Source organism: Telopea speciosissima, chromosome 3 (genome assembly GCF_018873765.1).
Source record: "Telopea speciosissima isolate NSW1024214 ecotype Mountain lineage chromosome 3, Tspe_v1, whole genome shotgun sequence".
NCBI lineage: Eukaryota > Viridiplantae > Streptophyta > Magnoliopsida > Proteales > Proteaceae > Telopea > Telopea speciosissima.
The window spans coordinates 1789796-1806798 of NC_057918.1; the positions used below are offsets into that span (position 1 = coordinate 1789796).

General features: G+C 37.1%; 2 protein-coding genes across 3 annotated transcripts; one reads left to right on the top strand and one right to left on the bottom strand.

Moving 5' to 3' along the window:
* Nucleotides 1-543: 543 nt before the first annotated feature.
* LOC122656250 (protein TIFY 9) lies at nt 544-4882 on the bottom strand. 2 transcript variants are annotated; one of them, XM_043850732.1, is made up of 6 exons: nt 4736-4882; nt 4441-4612; nt 4199-4286; nt 3952-4051; nt 3720-3777; nt 544-674 (listed from the first exon to the last, which is right to left on the bottom strand). In XM_043850732.1, the coding sequence occupies exons 1-6, from the start codon at nt 4848-4850 to the stop codon at nt 584-586; spliced, it is 624 nt and encodes a 207-aa protein (XP_043706667.1). In that variant the 5' UTR covers nt 4851-4882; the 3' UTR covers nt 544-583. The 2 variants fall into 2 exon arrangements, with proteins under 2 accessions (XP_043706667.1, XP_043706669.1); XM_043850734.1 differs by lacking the exon at nt 544-674 and adding an exon at nt 3543-3640.
* A 6658-nt stretch (nt 4883-11540) lies between these two features.
* On the top strand, nt 11541-12498 carry LOC122654302 (histone H2A.Z-specific chaperone CHZ1-like). The gene has a single exon (XM_043848328.1). It carries the CDS (start codon nt 11667-11669, stop codon nt 12183-12185), a length of 519 nt encoding a protein of 172 aa, XP_043704263.1. The 5' UTR covers nt 11541-11666; the 3' UTR covers nt 12186-12498.
* The last annotated feature ends 4505 nt before the right edge of the window (nt 12499-17003 follow it).

Here is a 17003-nt window from a genome sequence, read left to right on the forward strand (position 1 = left end):
TGCTGCCATAACTCTCACCCATATTATTCAAGGCCTAAATTACCTCTATACATGTCAATCCAGTAGCACCGCCATGGTGAAGCCCGTGACTCCGTGATGTGATTCTTTTACAATGTGTGAAGGTTAATTTGATCTTTTACTTATTCTTTATATTTATTTTTAAGTGTGCAATTCAAGGGAATGACTTAATAAAAATTGATCCTCTTTTGTGTGTGTATGTATGTATAAATAGATAACCTTTTCTGATTAAATCTATCATTTAATGAATAAGAATAATAAAATAAAAAAGCTCAAACAATTTCACCAATAAAAAAGGTTCATCAAAGTTCGAACGTTGTTAATAAAATAAAACGCATCTAAATCACACGATTAGAAGGAATGGGAACCACCAGCCAGCAGGAGAGGATGGGTAACATGAGGGTAAACATTAACATTCACGAGGGCTGTAGTGTTTGGTGTTAGGTTGTGGAATTACAAATCTTTTTCCCTTACTACATATTTATATATATTTATATATTAGGAAAGTCTGTCAGACCAACTACCATTATCTATAGTCTCTTATAATAAATGAATTACAGGTGAACTAGTTATCCTTCTTGTCTTCTCCTCCACCTCCACCTCCACTTCCACCGCCACAGGTTCCAATTGATTCATAAGGTGTCACTGAAGTCAACCTGCAACCATCACCATTAAATAATTTTTTTTTAATAAAAACATGTGTTATCAATGGTGCACATAAGTCACTCCCACCCAAGGTTTATAAAACACGGTATCAGGTACGGATTTAGTTCATAGTATTCGTGACGGTTTTGAATTTGATTGCTATAGATACAGACTCCGATTCAGATATTGATATCTATCAATCATATTGAATATATCAAAAGGTTCATGTTCTCTATGTTGCAACGCAGATTGTGCATAGACATATAGGCGTACCATTCAGGGGGTAGGATGATTATTATGCACACCCCCATGTGTCTAGACGCAGCTTACACCTCCGGCACAAAAAACATTCCTCTTATATCAAAATACTAATTTTTCATTAAAAACTCATATCTCGACCAATACCGATAGAAATTTGGACTCTGTATAGATTAGTATCAAATTATCAATTGAATCTGAGACCATATATATTTTCAAATTCAAAATCATAATAGAGAGAAATTTGAATTTATAATTAATCTATGTCTTTCACCGACGGCCACTGTCACCACCCTCCCTGGTCTCGCACGACCACCAACACCACTCTTGTCTATATACTTTGCACTCAGCTTATAACTAATACGAAAATAATCAATTAATATAATCTTGACCAGTCAACTTCACGTGTTATTTACTTCTTGTTGCTTTTTTTCTTCTTCTTATTTGGGTTTTTTATATAATAATAATAATAATATATTACTGTAACAGTAAGGTAAAGAATAATAACAAGTGTTTTTTTTTTTGGCAGTTTCAGTAATCTGACAGGATAAAGAGTAATGAAATGGCAACTGAGTTAACAAAGTAAAGACGAGAGACTGACTGGACCAGGATCCTATGCAGTATCGACGGTGCAGCGATACATAATAGAGGTTCGGTGACACACGGGATTGCTGTTTCCAGGAAGTAACCCTTACACGGGATTGTTGTTTCCAGAAAGTAACCCTCATGGTCCCACGAAAAAAAGCTTAAAAATGAAAATCATCACGTGGTTTTTACTTGGAAACTAAAATGAAGATCTTTGCTAATCATAGATAATTATTAGATATAAGGACGCAATTTTTGGCCGCCCAAAATTTCTTTTACTAAAAAGTGGATCACGATCGTCCATGGCCTGCTGTCCGTAGCAGTCATGGCAGCTTACTAATGAGGCACGGCATAATGATCGTCTTACCCCTACTTGAGCAAGGCACTCGGGTCGGGCAGGGGTAAGGCGATCATTGCACTGCACCTCATTAGGGTGTTGCTATGGCTGCTACGATCAGGTAGGCCGTAGATGATCTAAATTCACGGATCAAGATTGTCTATGGCCTGTTGCCCGTAGCAGCCATAGCAACCCACTAATGAGACACGGCACAATGACCGCCTTCACGACGTTCCCGTTCACCCACACGTCTCCCAAAATCAAAACAAGAAAGAAAAAGTAAAAAGGCACATGTAATGCGTGGGCTGAAAAGATTACGTGGACAACTCAAACAAGCATAAATTCAAGTTTTTCCCTTTTTTTTTGGTTAAATAAATTCAAGTTTTTCCCCCTTAACAATGGAATTGATCTGATCTTTTTACAAAAATTAAATCACAAAGAAGATAAATATATTTTTTGTTATTGAATAAATTTAGGATTCTTTGTTAGAATATATTTCTTTTCAATATTTTTTTGAATAAAATAATAAATAATGATAAAAAATTGGAGATCAAACAGCAAATAAGACGGATGCAGGAATCAGGTTTGGTTTCAAAATCTATGATTTTTTTAGGTGTTTTAAATCAATAATTTTGGTGTTCTTGTTACAAGAAGTAAGTATCACTATTTTTTTTTTGAGGGTTATTTTACTAACGAAAAGAATGAAATAATAAACCAAAAAAAATTTAGAGAATAAAAATCACACAAGACGATTCAGATTTGGTCCTGATCTGATTTTGATTCCTTGAAACATGGGGAAAAAGTAACATTTGAAGGACCGAATTTTCCTAGGTAAGATAATGATGACTATTAATTATCAAAATAATAATAATAATATTATTAATAATGACTATTCCAAGAGTTCAAGTTACTCCTAACTTCATTTCTCAAGCTGTCTAGTGGGATGCACTTCACTGCACCTAGTACAGATTTACATAATTCTCTCTTTTAGGACTTTGGGATTTTTTCCATTTCATGGATGTAATTAGTTTTTCTGGGTTAGGCTTTTTGCCGATAGTATTGTTGAAGGTGAAAGATCAGACTTCGGAGAAGGTTTATTGATAGCTTTCTAGTATTTTATGTAACACCACAATTTTTAAAATTAATACATACTTTCCTAAGCTTTAGCCAAAAAAAAAAAAAAAAAAGACTATTCTAAGAGTTCAATCACAACACATGAATGAAGATATTCTCTCTTCACCATAATCGATTCATCAATATGGATCAAAGCCGATTCCAACACGGGAGAATACACCCCAACCGATATCGAATCCGATTCTAATTCCTAAAACCGGCACATAGCGACAGCCCATAGAACTATAGAGAGAAGTGGGAACTTCTTCAACTAGGGGGGGAAAAGATATCTACTTTAAAATTCTATACTTATACAGCAAAAGTAGAACAGAAATGGAACACTCAGAAGTCAGAATAATAAGCCTTGGAGCATGGAATTTTTATTACTCTAGTACAGTATACCTCAAGTGTATCAAATAGATACATCTGACGGTGTACATGCACTTGGGGAGTGTTTTGTTTTAAACAAAAGCACTTGAAGTGTACTGAACTCAGGTGTAATGTACACAATTAAATACTGTACAGATTTAGATTGGCTGTCTCCTCTAATATTCTGTGTTTTACTGTTTACCTCGCCAGTTTTTTCGGTGACTCGTTGAGATTTCGAAACTTTTCCTTTATTTTTGACCAATTTTCAAAGTAGAAACCCGCGCAAAACTTTCTAGGTGGTCCTTCTGCTCGTTCCTGAAGTCATAGTGTGGGCCTATATATGAATGATCCACAGGAAGAAGAAGAAGAAGAAGAAGAAGAAACAAGAAATTACCTCTCCTTTCGCTTCTCAAGAAACCTCCGCAAAGACTTTTTCCGAGCAATCGGCAAATCTGTATAGAACGGATGAAATTTTTTTTATCTCAATTTTTAGAGATATACCAAAAGTTCAGAAATGGAACAGTTGAACCGACACTCCTTTTTCTGTCAAATATCTTACAGTATATATCTACTATAGATTTCAGATCGATCACCCAAATCAGAAAATAACAGAAAGTAAGTCTAACCTCCGTTAAGGTTATCGAACAGCCGAGGTTCGGCGCTCGAAGAAGCTATGAGTTTCGGATTAGGCGATTCGGTTTCTGCAAGTTTTATGATTTTCTCAGCCTACACAAAACAAAACAAAGAAGCTTGTCAGTGTTTGTTTCTCAAGAGTTTGAGCAAATGCTTCTAATCGAAAATTTTCTTACTATTATCATTGTTGGAAAGGTGAACAAAATATAAAAGAAAATAAAAGAGTACAGAAATAAAAACCTTGTCGCTAGGAACATCGAACACGGAGACGGTACCATTATAGAAAATGGTTAATCGAGTATTTTCTGGTGGAATTTCAGAAGTAGACCTGAAATTTTGAAAACGGGATAAGATACTTAAAATCCAAAAGAAAAAAAAGTAGTTTTCCCTCAAAAGCCGACGATGGGGAAGATTTATAAACCTTGAATTGATTGATTGCTTATTTGATGAACTATAGTAAGTACAAAAAAAAATTAAATTACCTAGAGATAGGGTTGAGAACAGGTAAAGATGGAAGAAAGGTTTGATTTCCATATGTAGTCGACGGCGAGGGGAACAGAAGTTCCTGCCGTTTTCCTTCGGAAGAACCAGTTCCGGAGTCGATCAAATTCTTAAGAAGCTGAGGGTTTATCCCCGAAATGGCGCCTTGAATACCTGTAACAGAAGAATAATGGGGCTGAGAAAGTCGTACAAGAAGAAAATAGGTAGATTAGAGACACTTGCTGATGTGAAAACAAAAAGAGATTCCTGATCCCTTAGAGCGAGAGAGAGATAGACCTCGAAAAGATCTTTGTGGCTCAAGAAGCTTTTGAAACTGAGACTTGGAGGAGGAGGAGGAGGAGGTCTCCCTCTCCACTCCGAGGAAATCGAGCTCTGCTGTTGCCTTCGACATCCTTTCGTGTTTCCCGGTCAAAATGGAATTAGGTTACCTAGACTTCTTTGGAGCGACGAAGAGTGAAGAAGTGACAATGAGAAGCAAAGTTATATAAAGTTATAAAATGCTTTATGCCCGGCAGCCCCAAGAAGGTCTAACTTTGAGAAAGAGGTCAGAGAAAGGTAACCCCGCCTGAGCACGAGAAAAATGAGAGACACCCACAGGAAATTAAAGGAAACCAAACCAAACCAAACCAAACAAAACGACCAGTAGCTGACAAGACTCAAACTGCACGTCTTCCACACTCTCTATCTTTTCATTTTTTTTCTTTTGGAAATTACACTCCCGTCCCCTGTATGTTGCTTTAAAGGTACTTCCCGCCTCTAAATATTGACTAATAACACTCCCCTCCCTTAAAATAGAAAGATTCTATTAATCGTATTTATATTGGTTGACGTATTAGAAATACAATTAAAAAGATAATAATACCCTTATCTCTAACCTCACATCCTTCTTTCTTCTTGTTCTTCCTCCTGCAACCCCACCCGTCCCCACTGCAACTCTGAGTGATCAGACATCGCCGCCCTCACCACCGGTATCGTCCTTAGTGACATCCGAGCACCGTCGTGTATCAGTTAGCAGCACCGTCATTACCCATCCTAAATCCCACGGATCGACAACTACTGAAAATCCTACATGAAGTGCCCAATCTCAACCCAACTTGAGATTTGACCAATTTGAGCTGCGAAATTCCCAGGTGAAGTGCCCAAGTTCACGGGCTTGTGTTCAAGAACAACGTGGATGGTTGCATCATACTCCAATCCCTTGAATCAACAAAGGACGATAGCGAGAATTATGGTAGGAGAGAAGCTGATGGTCCCAACCATTATGGTTTTTCATCCCATGCATCAGAGTATTGTGGGAAATGTTAAATAACAATGGAGGATTTACAGGCCGGCATGGTTATGGGCAATCGTGTGAAAATCCCCAAATTGCTTCTCCCTGAAATCGCCATCAATGACACTCTCGTGAACAATGATTGCTCAGGAAGAAAAAAATATACTTCACTTTCAACAAATCTGGAACATCTACTCTGCTCAACTCAAAAAACAATAAAAAGGGGTTGTTTTACCCAATTGACTTCCATCAACAAATGTAGGTTGTTGTGACAACCCACTACCAAACAAATCTCGCTGTCATTGCAAGTTTTAAAGAATGGTCACCTGATTCCATGGAAGAAACCGTTGTTGTGACCATGTTCTTCTTCTACATCAAACGGCAACAACCCAACCTTCCATCACCATCACCATCGATGGCATTATTGAAGATGGCTTCGACCTAGAAAGGCATGGGAGAAAGAGCGATGCAATGAAGTGGGGACCGCTGTGGAGCTCACAGCAAGGGCAGAGGTTGCAGAAAGGTCCTCCAAACTTCCATGTCTTAAAGAGATAGACCCAAGTTATTGCCGGACTTTCATGTCTTGAAGAAGATGATTCTTTCTTGTTTCTGAAAATTTAATTTTTTCAAATCCGTGAACTAGAATTGTTGCTTCCTGTTGGAATCTGATCAAGCTTTTTCTATTAGAGCTAGTTTTGTGGGTAAAGGCTAAAGGGGCCGATCAGTTCAAACGAGCTTGGTTCTTAATTCTCTTATTATTAGGGAGGGTAATTTTGAAATATCACACTATATAAAGGTATTTTTGAAATTAAATAAATATATTAAGGTTGATGTCATCACTTAATAATATTTTTTTACGAAACGAATATGATTGATAGAATATTTCAATTTTAAGGCAGAGGAATGTCATTAGTCAACATACAGGGAGGGAAATGCTTTTCAAGTAAAATACAAAGGGGGGAAGTGTAATTTACTGTTTTTCAGAATAATTAATACTAAACATGGGACTAACCACTAACTCATGACACCACGGAATCATCCAGAGTCCGGCAGTTTGCCACCCGCGCGTGGCCTTGCCATTCTGTATTTGGAACTGGAAAGTCTGGAATCACCCAAAAAAGTGCTGGTGTTGAATTTCTTATTATCACGCAATCGAGGCTGCATTATTATGAGAATTGTTTTTGTGTTTTTATAAAGTTGAATTAAACATGTGGGAAGACTTATGGTGCATAATATACTATAAGAGTAGGGAGAGAATTCTGTGTGCAAGCAACCTAGGGGGTTCACCAATGAGGAGGTGACGGGTAAATAGGGGCAGATAATTCATTTCAAGTGAAGACATAGCAAGAGCGGGAGTGCTAGCATGGTCAACTTATAGAATTTTCATTCCATAAGCATATTATGTTGTGTTTGGTATGCATTTTTTTGAGTGCATTCGGGGTCGAAATTGTATTCAAATAAATCATATCAAACGTAATTTTAGACTAATTAGTATTTGGAATGCTATACGATTCAAATTTTTTTTACGTATAATTGTAAAATACAAATTATTTAATCATGATTTATAGTTCAGATCTCCAGAGGATGGGGTACTTGGGACCCATAAAATCTTGAGGTTGAAAAGATGAGATGACAAATATACGTTAAATAAATTGCAAGTCCAGATGTTTAAGATCATGGAAGAAAGACTAAGGATGTGTTTAGAATGATTTCTTGAAATGCATTGACCCAGAATGCATACCAGACACAAGCTAGCTTTTCCTAATCTCGTATAAATGATGTGGGGCTGACTCACTGAGCCATTAGAGATCCAAAAACATGAGGTACCTATGAGAAAATGGAAGGGAAAAAAAATAAGAGAGGGGCAACACGATCATTTCATGTAAGGAGAGAAAATAGAAAATTAATGTTCCCTCCCTTACAACTCAGAAAACTTTGTCTTTAAAAATAAATCATTTTACCATAACATGTATGTCATTCAATTATAAGTATATAACAAAAGTAAAGTCAGCATTATCATTAAATGTTATACGGAGATAATTTGATCAATTTATTTAAAAAAAGAAAAGGAAACGTGTATAGTGCAAGCATCATGACTCATATAAGACCTTCAAAGTATAATATAAAAACTTAGTTGAATTGAGTTGCAAAGTTGTACACATGAAATAGAAAGACAGCTTAGAATGTTTTAAACACATCTGATCATTTACGTCACATGAAGGGATGGATACTTTGGATAATTGGATAGAAGGAGTATTATTTTTATTGGCAACATGTCAAAATTAGCGGCTAGACAATGGTTTTAGGTTTCGGTATCACTATGGTATCGGTCTTATCATTATTATAACTGATTTTGTGACATGTATCGGTTGTATCGGACAGTTTTACCCCAAAAATACCGATATCAGATCTCAATTTTTACATTTTTACCCTCATCTGTACTGTTTCAGGGATTGGTGTTGGTATCAATACGGACCAACCAATACAACCGATACCTTACACCATGGGCTAGACCCAATCATACTGCTTGATCTTAGAAAAAAGGCTGAGATAGGTGAACCAACCATACTACATATCATGTATAAGCATAGTGAACCCTTTTTGTAATTGCCATGTCCTCTCTTTATTGGTGGGCTTCTCATCTTGTTGTAACCAAGGTTTGATTACAATAAGAATTTTTTTTTTTGTAGAATTACAATAAGATTATAATCTTATTTTTTTACTTTTTAGGAGTACATCTTTTTTTTTTTAGAATGATAATATATCCTGTGATTTCACGTGAAAATTGCATTAAATGACTTTCAATTTTTTAAAAATCTTTTTAAAACAAGTAAATATTACAATTTTTTAGTTCAACCTTTTGGTGACAACAAGTTATTCCCTTTCATTCTTACAAAAAAAAAAAGTTATTCCCTTTCATCAATATGAGACAGAGACAAAGACGAGGTGTCAAAAGAGAGAGATGGAATGACCTACACAACCACTTCAGATGCATTTTCCCAATATATCAAAAGAAGAAAGAATGTCTTTCCAATTAAAAAAGATTAATCAATGTGCAATAAAATATAATTAGGTTAAATTATTGAACTATATAAGCAAAAATGTTCAAAATAGCATGACATATTGTTGAGATGAAATCCCAATTTATTTATTTAATTTTTGGTGAAAAATGAAATCCCAAATTTGATACATGGTTAATGGGAAAAAGAATGCTATCTAATCATGTGACTCTGTTCTCAAACACAAGAGTTTGTGAAAATACCACCTTGTCCCATGAAATAAAAAATTATATCTATATTGATTTAGCCCGTCTCTAAAGAACCTTGTACGCCCAGGGTGCATCACATCCCTAGGCGTGCATAGAGATATATGTGGCACAATCTAATCGTTGGATGCCCCTTGAGCACTGGGCTCCATAGAGACGATCCTAATCCATTTACATACCTTTTCATTGACCCCACACTGACGCAACATGATCAGATAACAATCTCCTACCCATAATTAATTTATAGGGCTTACAAACCATTAGTCATGGGTCCTAAGAATCACCCACCATGTGGCCTAAAAGCCATCGATCATTATTATGACTTTATGAGAGACAAGGAGAAGGTTTCCCCTTGAAATCGCAAATGGGAAAAGATGCCCATCACACTGTGAATATTCTATCCTATGCTGACTCATATTCTATGATGGGCCCTACACTTTTTCTCCATATTAAATGTCCACGTAAACGAACTATTTCCTGCTATGCGAAAATTAACGTCAATTGGTGAGAAATTGAACTCTAGCACCATGGTACAAAATTGTAAGTATAGTATCAGTGGCCATATCGGTCACCGCCAATACCGACATAATATTTATCTGACTGTATCGGTCTGTATTGGATGAAAATTTACAAATGATTCACTTTTTGGCCGACACTGCTGATTCGATATACAATACTCGGAAACATTCGTGGGAAGGGGAAAAAACACGTTTAAAGTTTGAATCATATTGGATTTATCTGATACACATGCCTTTATCAAAAAAACAAAAAAAAAATCTGATACCAATGCTTAGAGCCATGCGTTGGAAAGAGGAAAAAAAAGTTTAAAGGTTTGGCACATATTGGGCCAACTTGAACAGACGTAGCATAAGCCCTTGGTTAAAAAAGCCCAGCAAAAACTTTCTTTGTGTTGGGATTTAGTTATAGCTGAGGTCCAATTCAAATTTTCAGATGGGTTAGATTGTTAGAAGACAGACCACTTCAGGCAAGCAAGAGTGACTTGATGTTTGTATACCTGTGACGTGAAGAGAGAATCTCTTAATACAAGTAATATGAACCTTGGTGGGCGGGATTAATGATGATATTTATTATTCTAAGAGTCTAATCAGAATGTTAAAGCACTATGGTGAAGAGATCCTGTCTTTACCCTATGTGAATACACCTTCAATAAAAGTTATGTTGTAGCCTTGTAGGCATGATAGAACTGGGTTTATTCACACAGATTACAAAAATAGACCCAATTGGTCATTACCAAACAGTTCAAATCCGCTTCATTAAAATGGAAGTAAGAATTGTAAAATTGTACCAAAAATATAAAATTCTTCTTCAGTTTTTTTTCTTCTCCTTCTTACCCTTGACAACGTGAAGGGGCGTTTTTTCCGCTAAGAAAATTCAGTCTTTAAGGTGGGAAGAGAAATCTCTATGCGCTCTTCTACTTTCCAAATTTTGGGGAGTGGGATCTCTTTCCAATTTTAGCTCAAGATCTCTCCAATATTTCTATTTTGACAATTTTCCTTAAGTGGGTATTGTCAATGCTTCCTAAAACTCCTATATAAACCAACCATCTCCCAAGCAGAGGAGACTCATCGATCAGATCTTCCCTAGAACTTCTTCTTGAAGCAATGGAAGCCTCAAAGTCACCTTGTACCAAAGATGCTAGTAGTTATTCTGATCTGATCGTTGTGTTATTGCATTCAAGTCATGCTCTTATTGCTGAAGCAAGACCAATGCACATGGATTTAAAGAGCAAAACTCCCTCAGGTCAAAACCCACAAGGAGGTGTTCATGTCCAACATGAAGTTCCAGGTGGTCTGGATCCAATTCATAATGGATTTGGGACGTCAGAGGACCATGTCAACCGTTTGGTTCCATCATCAGCTCCAAGCCCAATAATTCATAATAGAAGGACATGCCCTATTCAAATGGACAATGAATTTGGGTCAGATGACCATGTCAACCGTTTGAACCGTTTGGTTCGACCATCAGGTCCAAGCCCTATTCAAACGAACCTAAATCCCTGATTTAATGACCATCTTAGCCAATTAGAAGAGCTCTATATCAAGATCTTACTGAATTGCTATCGTCTTATTTTCGATTTAAACTTCATTGTTGTTTTATCTATTTATTTGCTTTTTGGTTACAAAATTTGTCAAACTTTTGTCTTTAGAAGATGTATTTTACTGTTTATATCTTCTGATCATGAATCTGGTGATCAAGATTCACCAGATTCATGGATATCTAAGAAAAAACCTCATCAGGTTCAGATTGAGAGCACAATGGCTTGAAACAGGAAATCTCCAACAGGATCAGATCCAGTTCATAACTCCACCTATTTTGATCAAGCACTTGGATTGATTCTTTGAAACTATCTTGGGCAAGGTTTTGTTTCTGAGTAAACTAAACCTATAAATTCCTTTTTTTTTGGGGGAAATGATGACCGATTTAGGGTTCTTGAGCACCGATTTGGGCCGATTCTGATAAGAATCACCAATGACCGATTCCGCCCCCGATTCCATGTTTTAAAACCCTGAGAGACTGATACGCTGATGCAAAGCCCTAACATAACAGCACGAAGTAAAACCCTGCCGGAAGGTTTTTCAGTTCCGTGCCCGGTCCCGCCACAACCCTAGACTTAGTAGCACTCTATTGAGTGACACCTCAGAGATAAGATCATGGCGGAACTCGTAAAAGAAACTCTGGAAGAAGCTCATGTGAAGAGAAAATCTGATCTTGAATTACTCGATGAGGATGATAATCCAAAGAAGATAAAACCTGAGGTTTCTGGTAATAATCCCCCACTCATTGAAGAAAAATCTAGCAAAAATGACTCAGATGCAGAAGCAAACGGTGGAAACGACGAAGATGAATATGGCGATGACTCAGACGATGAAGTTGTAGACGAGAACGGTGAGCATTCCAACGGAAAATCTGTGATTGATAGTAAGGGTAAAGGAATAATGGTCGAAGACAAAGAGAAGGGTAAATTGAAGGTTGAAAACAGAAGTGAAGATGATTCTAGCGACGATGGAAATCCCTCCGACGAGGACACTGACCTTTCCGATGATCCGCTTGCTGAAGTCGATCTCGAAAACATCCTACCTTTAAGGACGCGGAGGCGGGTCGCCCAGCCGGGAGCTTATATTGTTAACGATCTCGGCGATGATGATGACAGTGACGATAGTGATGCCTAATTTGAACAAGGTCAGTTGGTCTGAACCACATTTTAGGTTTTAAATTTTGGAGTTCAAGATGATAATTTGGAGATGGAAGTCTGCTAATTCATTGTCTGGAATACAATGTAGTATGACCGAGTACATGATATTGGTCAATTTAAGCGACATGTTTAGTTTTGCTTAAATTGGACCAATTAATGACCTAAATTTACAATCTTCTGCGCCTTCCCCCTCTTTGTCTCCTCTTTTGCCGTCAAATGACTCTATATAATACCTCTATTTGCTTGTCATGGAAATGATTTCTGTCTCCGTCAAGTTGGGATCAACATCACACTTGGTTCTTTGCTTGTCTTGGCGTTTCTAAAGCAGATGAACCGTGGAATGTCTAGTTTGAACTTTGAAGGTAGTTATTTATATACTCTATATCTTAGTTCGCTTCTGGCAGACTTAGAAAAGTGATTTTGATGAATCATTAGACGGTTTTTAAACTGTATGTACTCTTCATAGTACTTCTCACCATTATTGTTATTTTTTCAGGACTTTACAAGAACCATTTAATAATTTAAAGGCTAAATTTTGCTGTATGTGTCGGCAGTTTAGCCCATATATATAGATCTACTCACAAGTGCTAGAGGAGGTTGTGCTGATAGTTGTTTTCAGCATGATCCTTGTTTTCAAGATCCCAAAGGATAGAACACTCAAAGTTGCATGCTGGAATTGAACTAGTATTGGGATTGAATGATATATGTTATCAATTGGAACTGAAAGAGTTTGTTTTAGAGGCTAAATGCCATTAACTCCCTTTGTTTGGTAGTATTATTCTTAAACTCCGACTGCCTGAAGTAGCTATTGAGTTTTTTTGGAAAGTTGGATCTCCTAACCTCCATTGTCCAAGTTCCTCAAGCACAAAGGAAATGTTGCAAGTCTAGATGCCAGGTTGAGTTATAGCTTGTTGACTTTGGTAGATCATCTCATCTGGTTGAGATGTTGACCTTGATCATATCCAATTCACCTACCTTGAATTAAGGGTTGTAAAGCTTCCCCAAGTTAATTCTGATCTTAGGATCTAATAGGAGCGAGTCAGCCAGTCAGGTAACTTTTTTATATGCCATTGGTTCTCTTTGGTCCTCTTGCCCCACCCCAGGCATATTGGTGACATTTTTGGCATTTGTCCCCACAACTGCACCAAGTAGACCTACACTTCGAGTCCAGAATGGATTGTTCTTTGGCTTTTACTGTCTTTAAAACTTCCAGCTATGAAATGTTTAAAGGTAAAATATCAAGATGTTGGCTTTGCTTATTCTACAATCTAAATTGCTATTCTTTGATGTTGGAACAGTTTATTTGCCTTCATATTTCTCAATAGTGTGAAAATTTCCTCCCTTTGCCATTAATGGTAGTTACTTTGAGAGCCTACAGAGTAGTTGCTCTTTCATTCACCATTGTAAGTAAGGTAGCTAGGTTCTGGACAGTGTGCTGCATACTAGTTTTTGGTTCCTTGCACAGATCCCGCATATCTACATTTATATGTGTGTATTGGGAAAAGCTTATCGGTTCTTAGTAGCTTCTCCTCAAGAAGCAAATGTTTTATGTTTTATCTATCTAATACGGGAAAAAAGTTCTCTTTGTTAACTCTCTTAATTATTGATTAATTAAAATAATCCTGATCGTGTGTTTTCTCTATGGTTACTGCATTCGTAAATTCTCTTTATTGGCAAGTACAGGGCGGACATCCTTTTGAAGCCTAAAATTTTGCCATTTGGTGCCGTAGGCCCATACCTGTCATTTCTAACATCCATGAAAGCACACAAGACTGAGTCTTCATTGTTTCAGGCATTTCAGAGGCTAACATCTGAGGGATTATTCTGAAGTCCACCATGGACCACAAAATCACATCATAGACTGTAACACTTTATCGTCTACAAATGACCTAAAGATAAAAATTCTATTTGCATCTACCCAAGCAACTGTGCATTTATAATATAATGTAAAATGAAACAATGTTGGACTGTTATTATTTTTTGGCATATGGGCCTATATAATAACAGCTCTAGCAGTACCTAATTAGATAATTTGTCTGTTGAGGAGTCAGTAAATCCAGCCCTCCAACAGAATGAGATATTCCGAGAGGCAGGAAGAAATGCTGTGTGTCTAACCAGATGCATTACTTATGGTTCACTTTCATCAGAGCCTGACCATCTAATGACCAAAGCTGCATCACCCTCTACAATAGGGCTGGGGATGGTATACATTAATCCACTGTAACCAAATTTATTGCCTTTGACAGCATTTTGTTGTTCGCTGACATCCATGGCTTGGCTGCATGTTCATTCACTGTAGGCAAGACTAGAATGATAAAATCCTACTTTTCGATTGCAATAAAGCCAGGGTTTTCATCCAGCAATTAACAGTAACTACATTTCCTGGTGGAGTATATGTGGTTACACTTTGATCATCCACTTCTGTCTTAAGATGGAAAGGCCAGAGCAAGGGTCCTTGTGCATCTTAGATCAAGTCTATAGCAGCTCCAGTTTGCAAATACTGTGTCATGCTCAGTTGAGCATCTGTTGATTTCTTTGTTTCATGTTCCCCTGGAATATGGTTGAACATGATATTATTGTAGATTATATTATTCCCTGCCTGCTTGGCTACCTTAACAATTTTCATGGTGGAAAGTGGTTTTGTGTGACCTGAGTTGGACTATGCAGTATCTTTACATTGAAGTTTTTTGCCCCTCTTTCTTCTGTCGTACACACTTGTTTTTTGTCACTGTTCCTATTTCATAGTTGTGACTTGCATATTTCAAACTCCTTTCTCCATCTTTAATACTTATTTTGTTATCTAAGTAAGTATAGCCTCCAACACTGGCAGACTCTATCGTTATATGCCAAATCCCCCGAAACCAAGGCAATTTGTATATTTTTATTTTCTTTGTAGAATAACTGTAAATCGTTATTCCTTTCTCTGGAAAATATTATTGTAGGAGTTGTCTGAAGCCCTTTACCTGTGAACCAATCTCTATTGTTGTCAGTGTTTAGCCTAAAAGAAAGAAAGAAAGAAAAAAAAAAAAGGAATAGTTGTCACTGCTTGTCTTTATTAGTATTAGGAAGGTTTCGAGCTGAGGCCTATGTTACTTCCATGAACTAAGAACAGCTGAGTAATGTTAGATATAAAAACAGTGGAAGATTCTTAACAGCCTATGGATTTATTCTTTTCTTACACTGTTCTACTTATAGCCAACACTATGTACTGCTCTCAACAAGGATATACAGCCCGTTACAATCTATACTAGCAATTTGGTTAATAACAAAGGCTCTCCATATCTAATGGCTAGCACTTTTCTATTGTATTAAGATCCTGTTTTTTTCGGTGGCTACTATGACTCGTATGCACTTGGACCTTAATAAACTTAGTTGTCTTACAGGATTTTGCAATCTGACCTGGAGAAAGAAGAGGAAAGTGGGAGAGGAAAAACAGGTGGATGAATAATTAGACACTCTTTAATGCTATTTTCGTTTTTTTCTTGTGGAAAAATTAGGGTTGGAAGAGCAATTGTCCGAAATTTTGATTCCAGTACCTGGAGCTGAAGGTTGGAGGGTTTTAATTCATTATAGTACATGCAGAAAAAGAAAAAAAGAAAAACAGCAACGGAGTGTAGTATAACTCTGGAATCGAGTTTTAGGTTGAAAATTGATATGAGGGATCATTGGGCTCCACATAGACCCAAAATTTCTGTCTCAGAAAATGAGCGTATGGTATAGGTAGAGGATTATATGATCTACGTAGACCAAGAAACCTTGAGGTTTATGTTGGTTATACATTCCTTGGGCCACTGCTCTACTTCTAAATTCTTACTCTACTAATCTAGTTTCTTCTATCTCAAATCTCTCAACGAGTCAATTGGATGCTTAAGGGCTTTATGCGGAATTCAAAAGTTTTGAATAAAAGGTCTGTATTTTGGACTCCAGTGGGGGGAGAGCTCTAATTATCCAGAGAGTCAACGTCACCGTCGTAATCCTCCTCCTCCAATAATCATATGGGAGTAGTTTTCTAGTTTGGTGTCTAGGGCCCTAGGCCGGTGCAAATATCTATTGAGTGATAATTTTACATATAATGTTTCATTTTATGGTTTATGAAGCTTGTAATTTAGAATCTATGTTCACTACAAATTCTTGTCAGTAAAGCTTTGTTTTTCCCCTCAAAAACAAAAATATATATTGGAGGTTCAAGTTACAACTTAATACCCTTGAAGTTATGACTTGGGTTTGCATTCAGGTTTTCCAATTACCATGTGTTATCATGAATTCATGATGGTGCAGCCAACATGTAAGGTTTTGTGCCAAAGGTTTCCGAGCATTTATTCTTCCTCCTTTTTCTTTTCTTTTAAGGGTATTCCCAGAATGTTCGTAACCTCACCACTGGTTTGCGAAGAGATTGTTTCTCACCTTAAACCGAGCGGTTTCTTTCAAGCAGGATTTTGATGCATTAAGAATACACCCTAGCCAGGTTCCTAAAGATAATGTCACATCCTGCTGGTTGCAATTGTTGCCAATAATGGTACACTAGAGAAGGTGGAGGATGGTGGTGGTATGTGTATGAAACCCATTGACAAGGATGCTCTCTCTCTCTCTCTCTTAATCTTAATAATTATTTTCATTTGTGATTAGCCCTCTAATTAATCCATCATAAAAGTTAATCGTTGGCCGACCGACAAGTCTTGGTCACACCAGTGTGTATGACAACTTGGTCCCGCCACTCTGCTCACAATTTCAGAGTGCAGACAAAGAGAGCCAGCCAAGAAAGAAGAAACCCTTCCGAGTCCCACTTAGATTAATT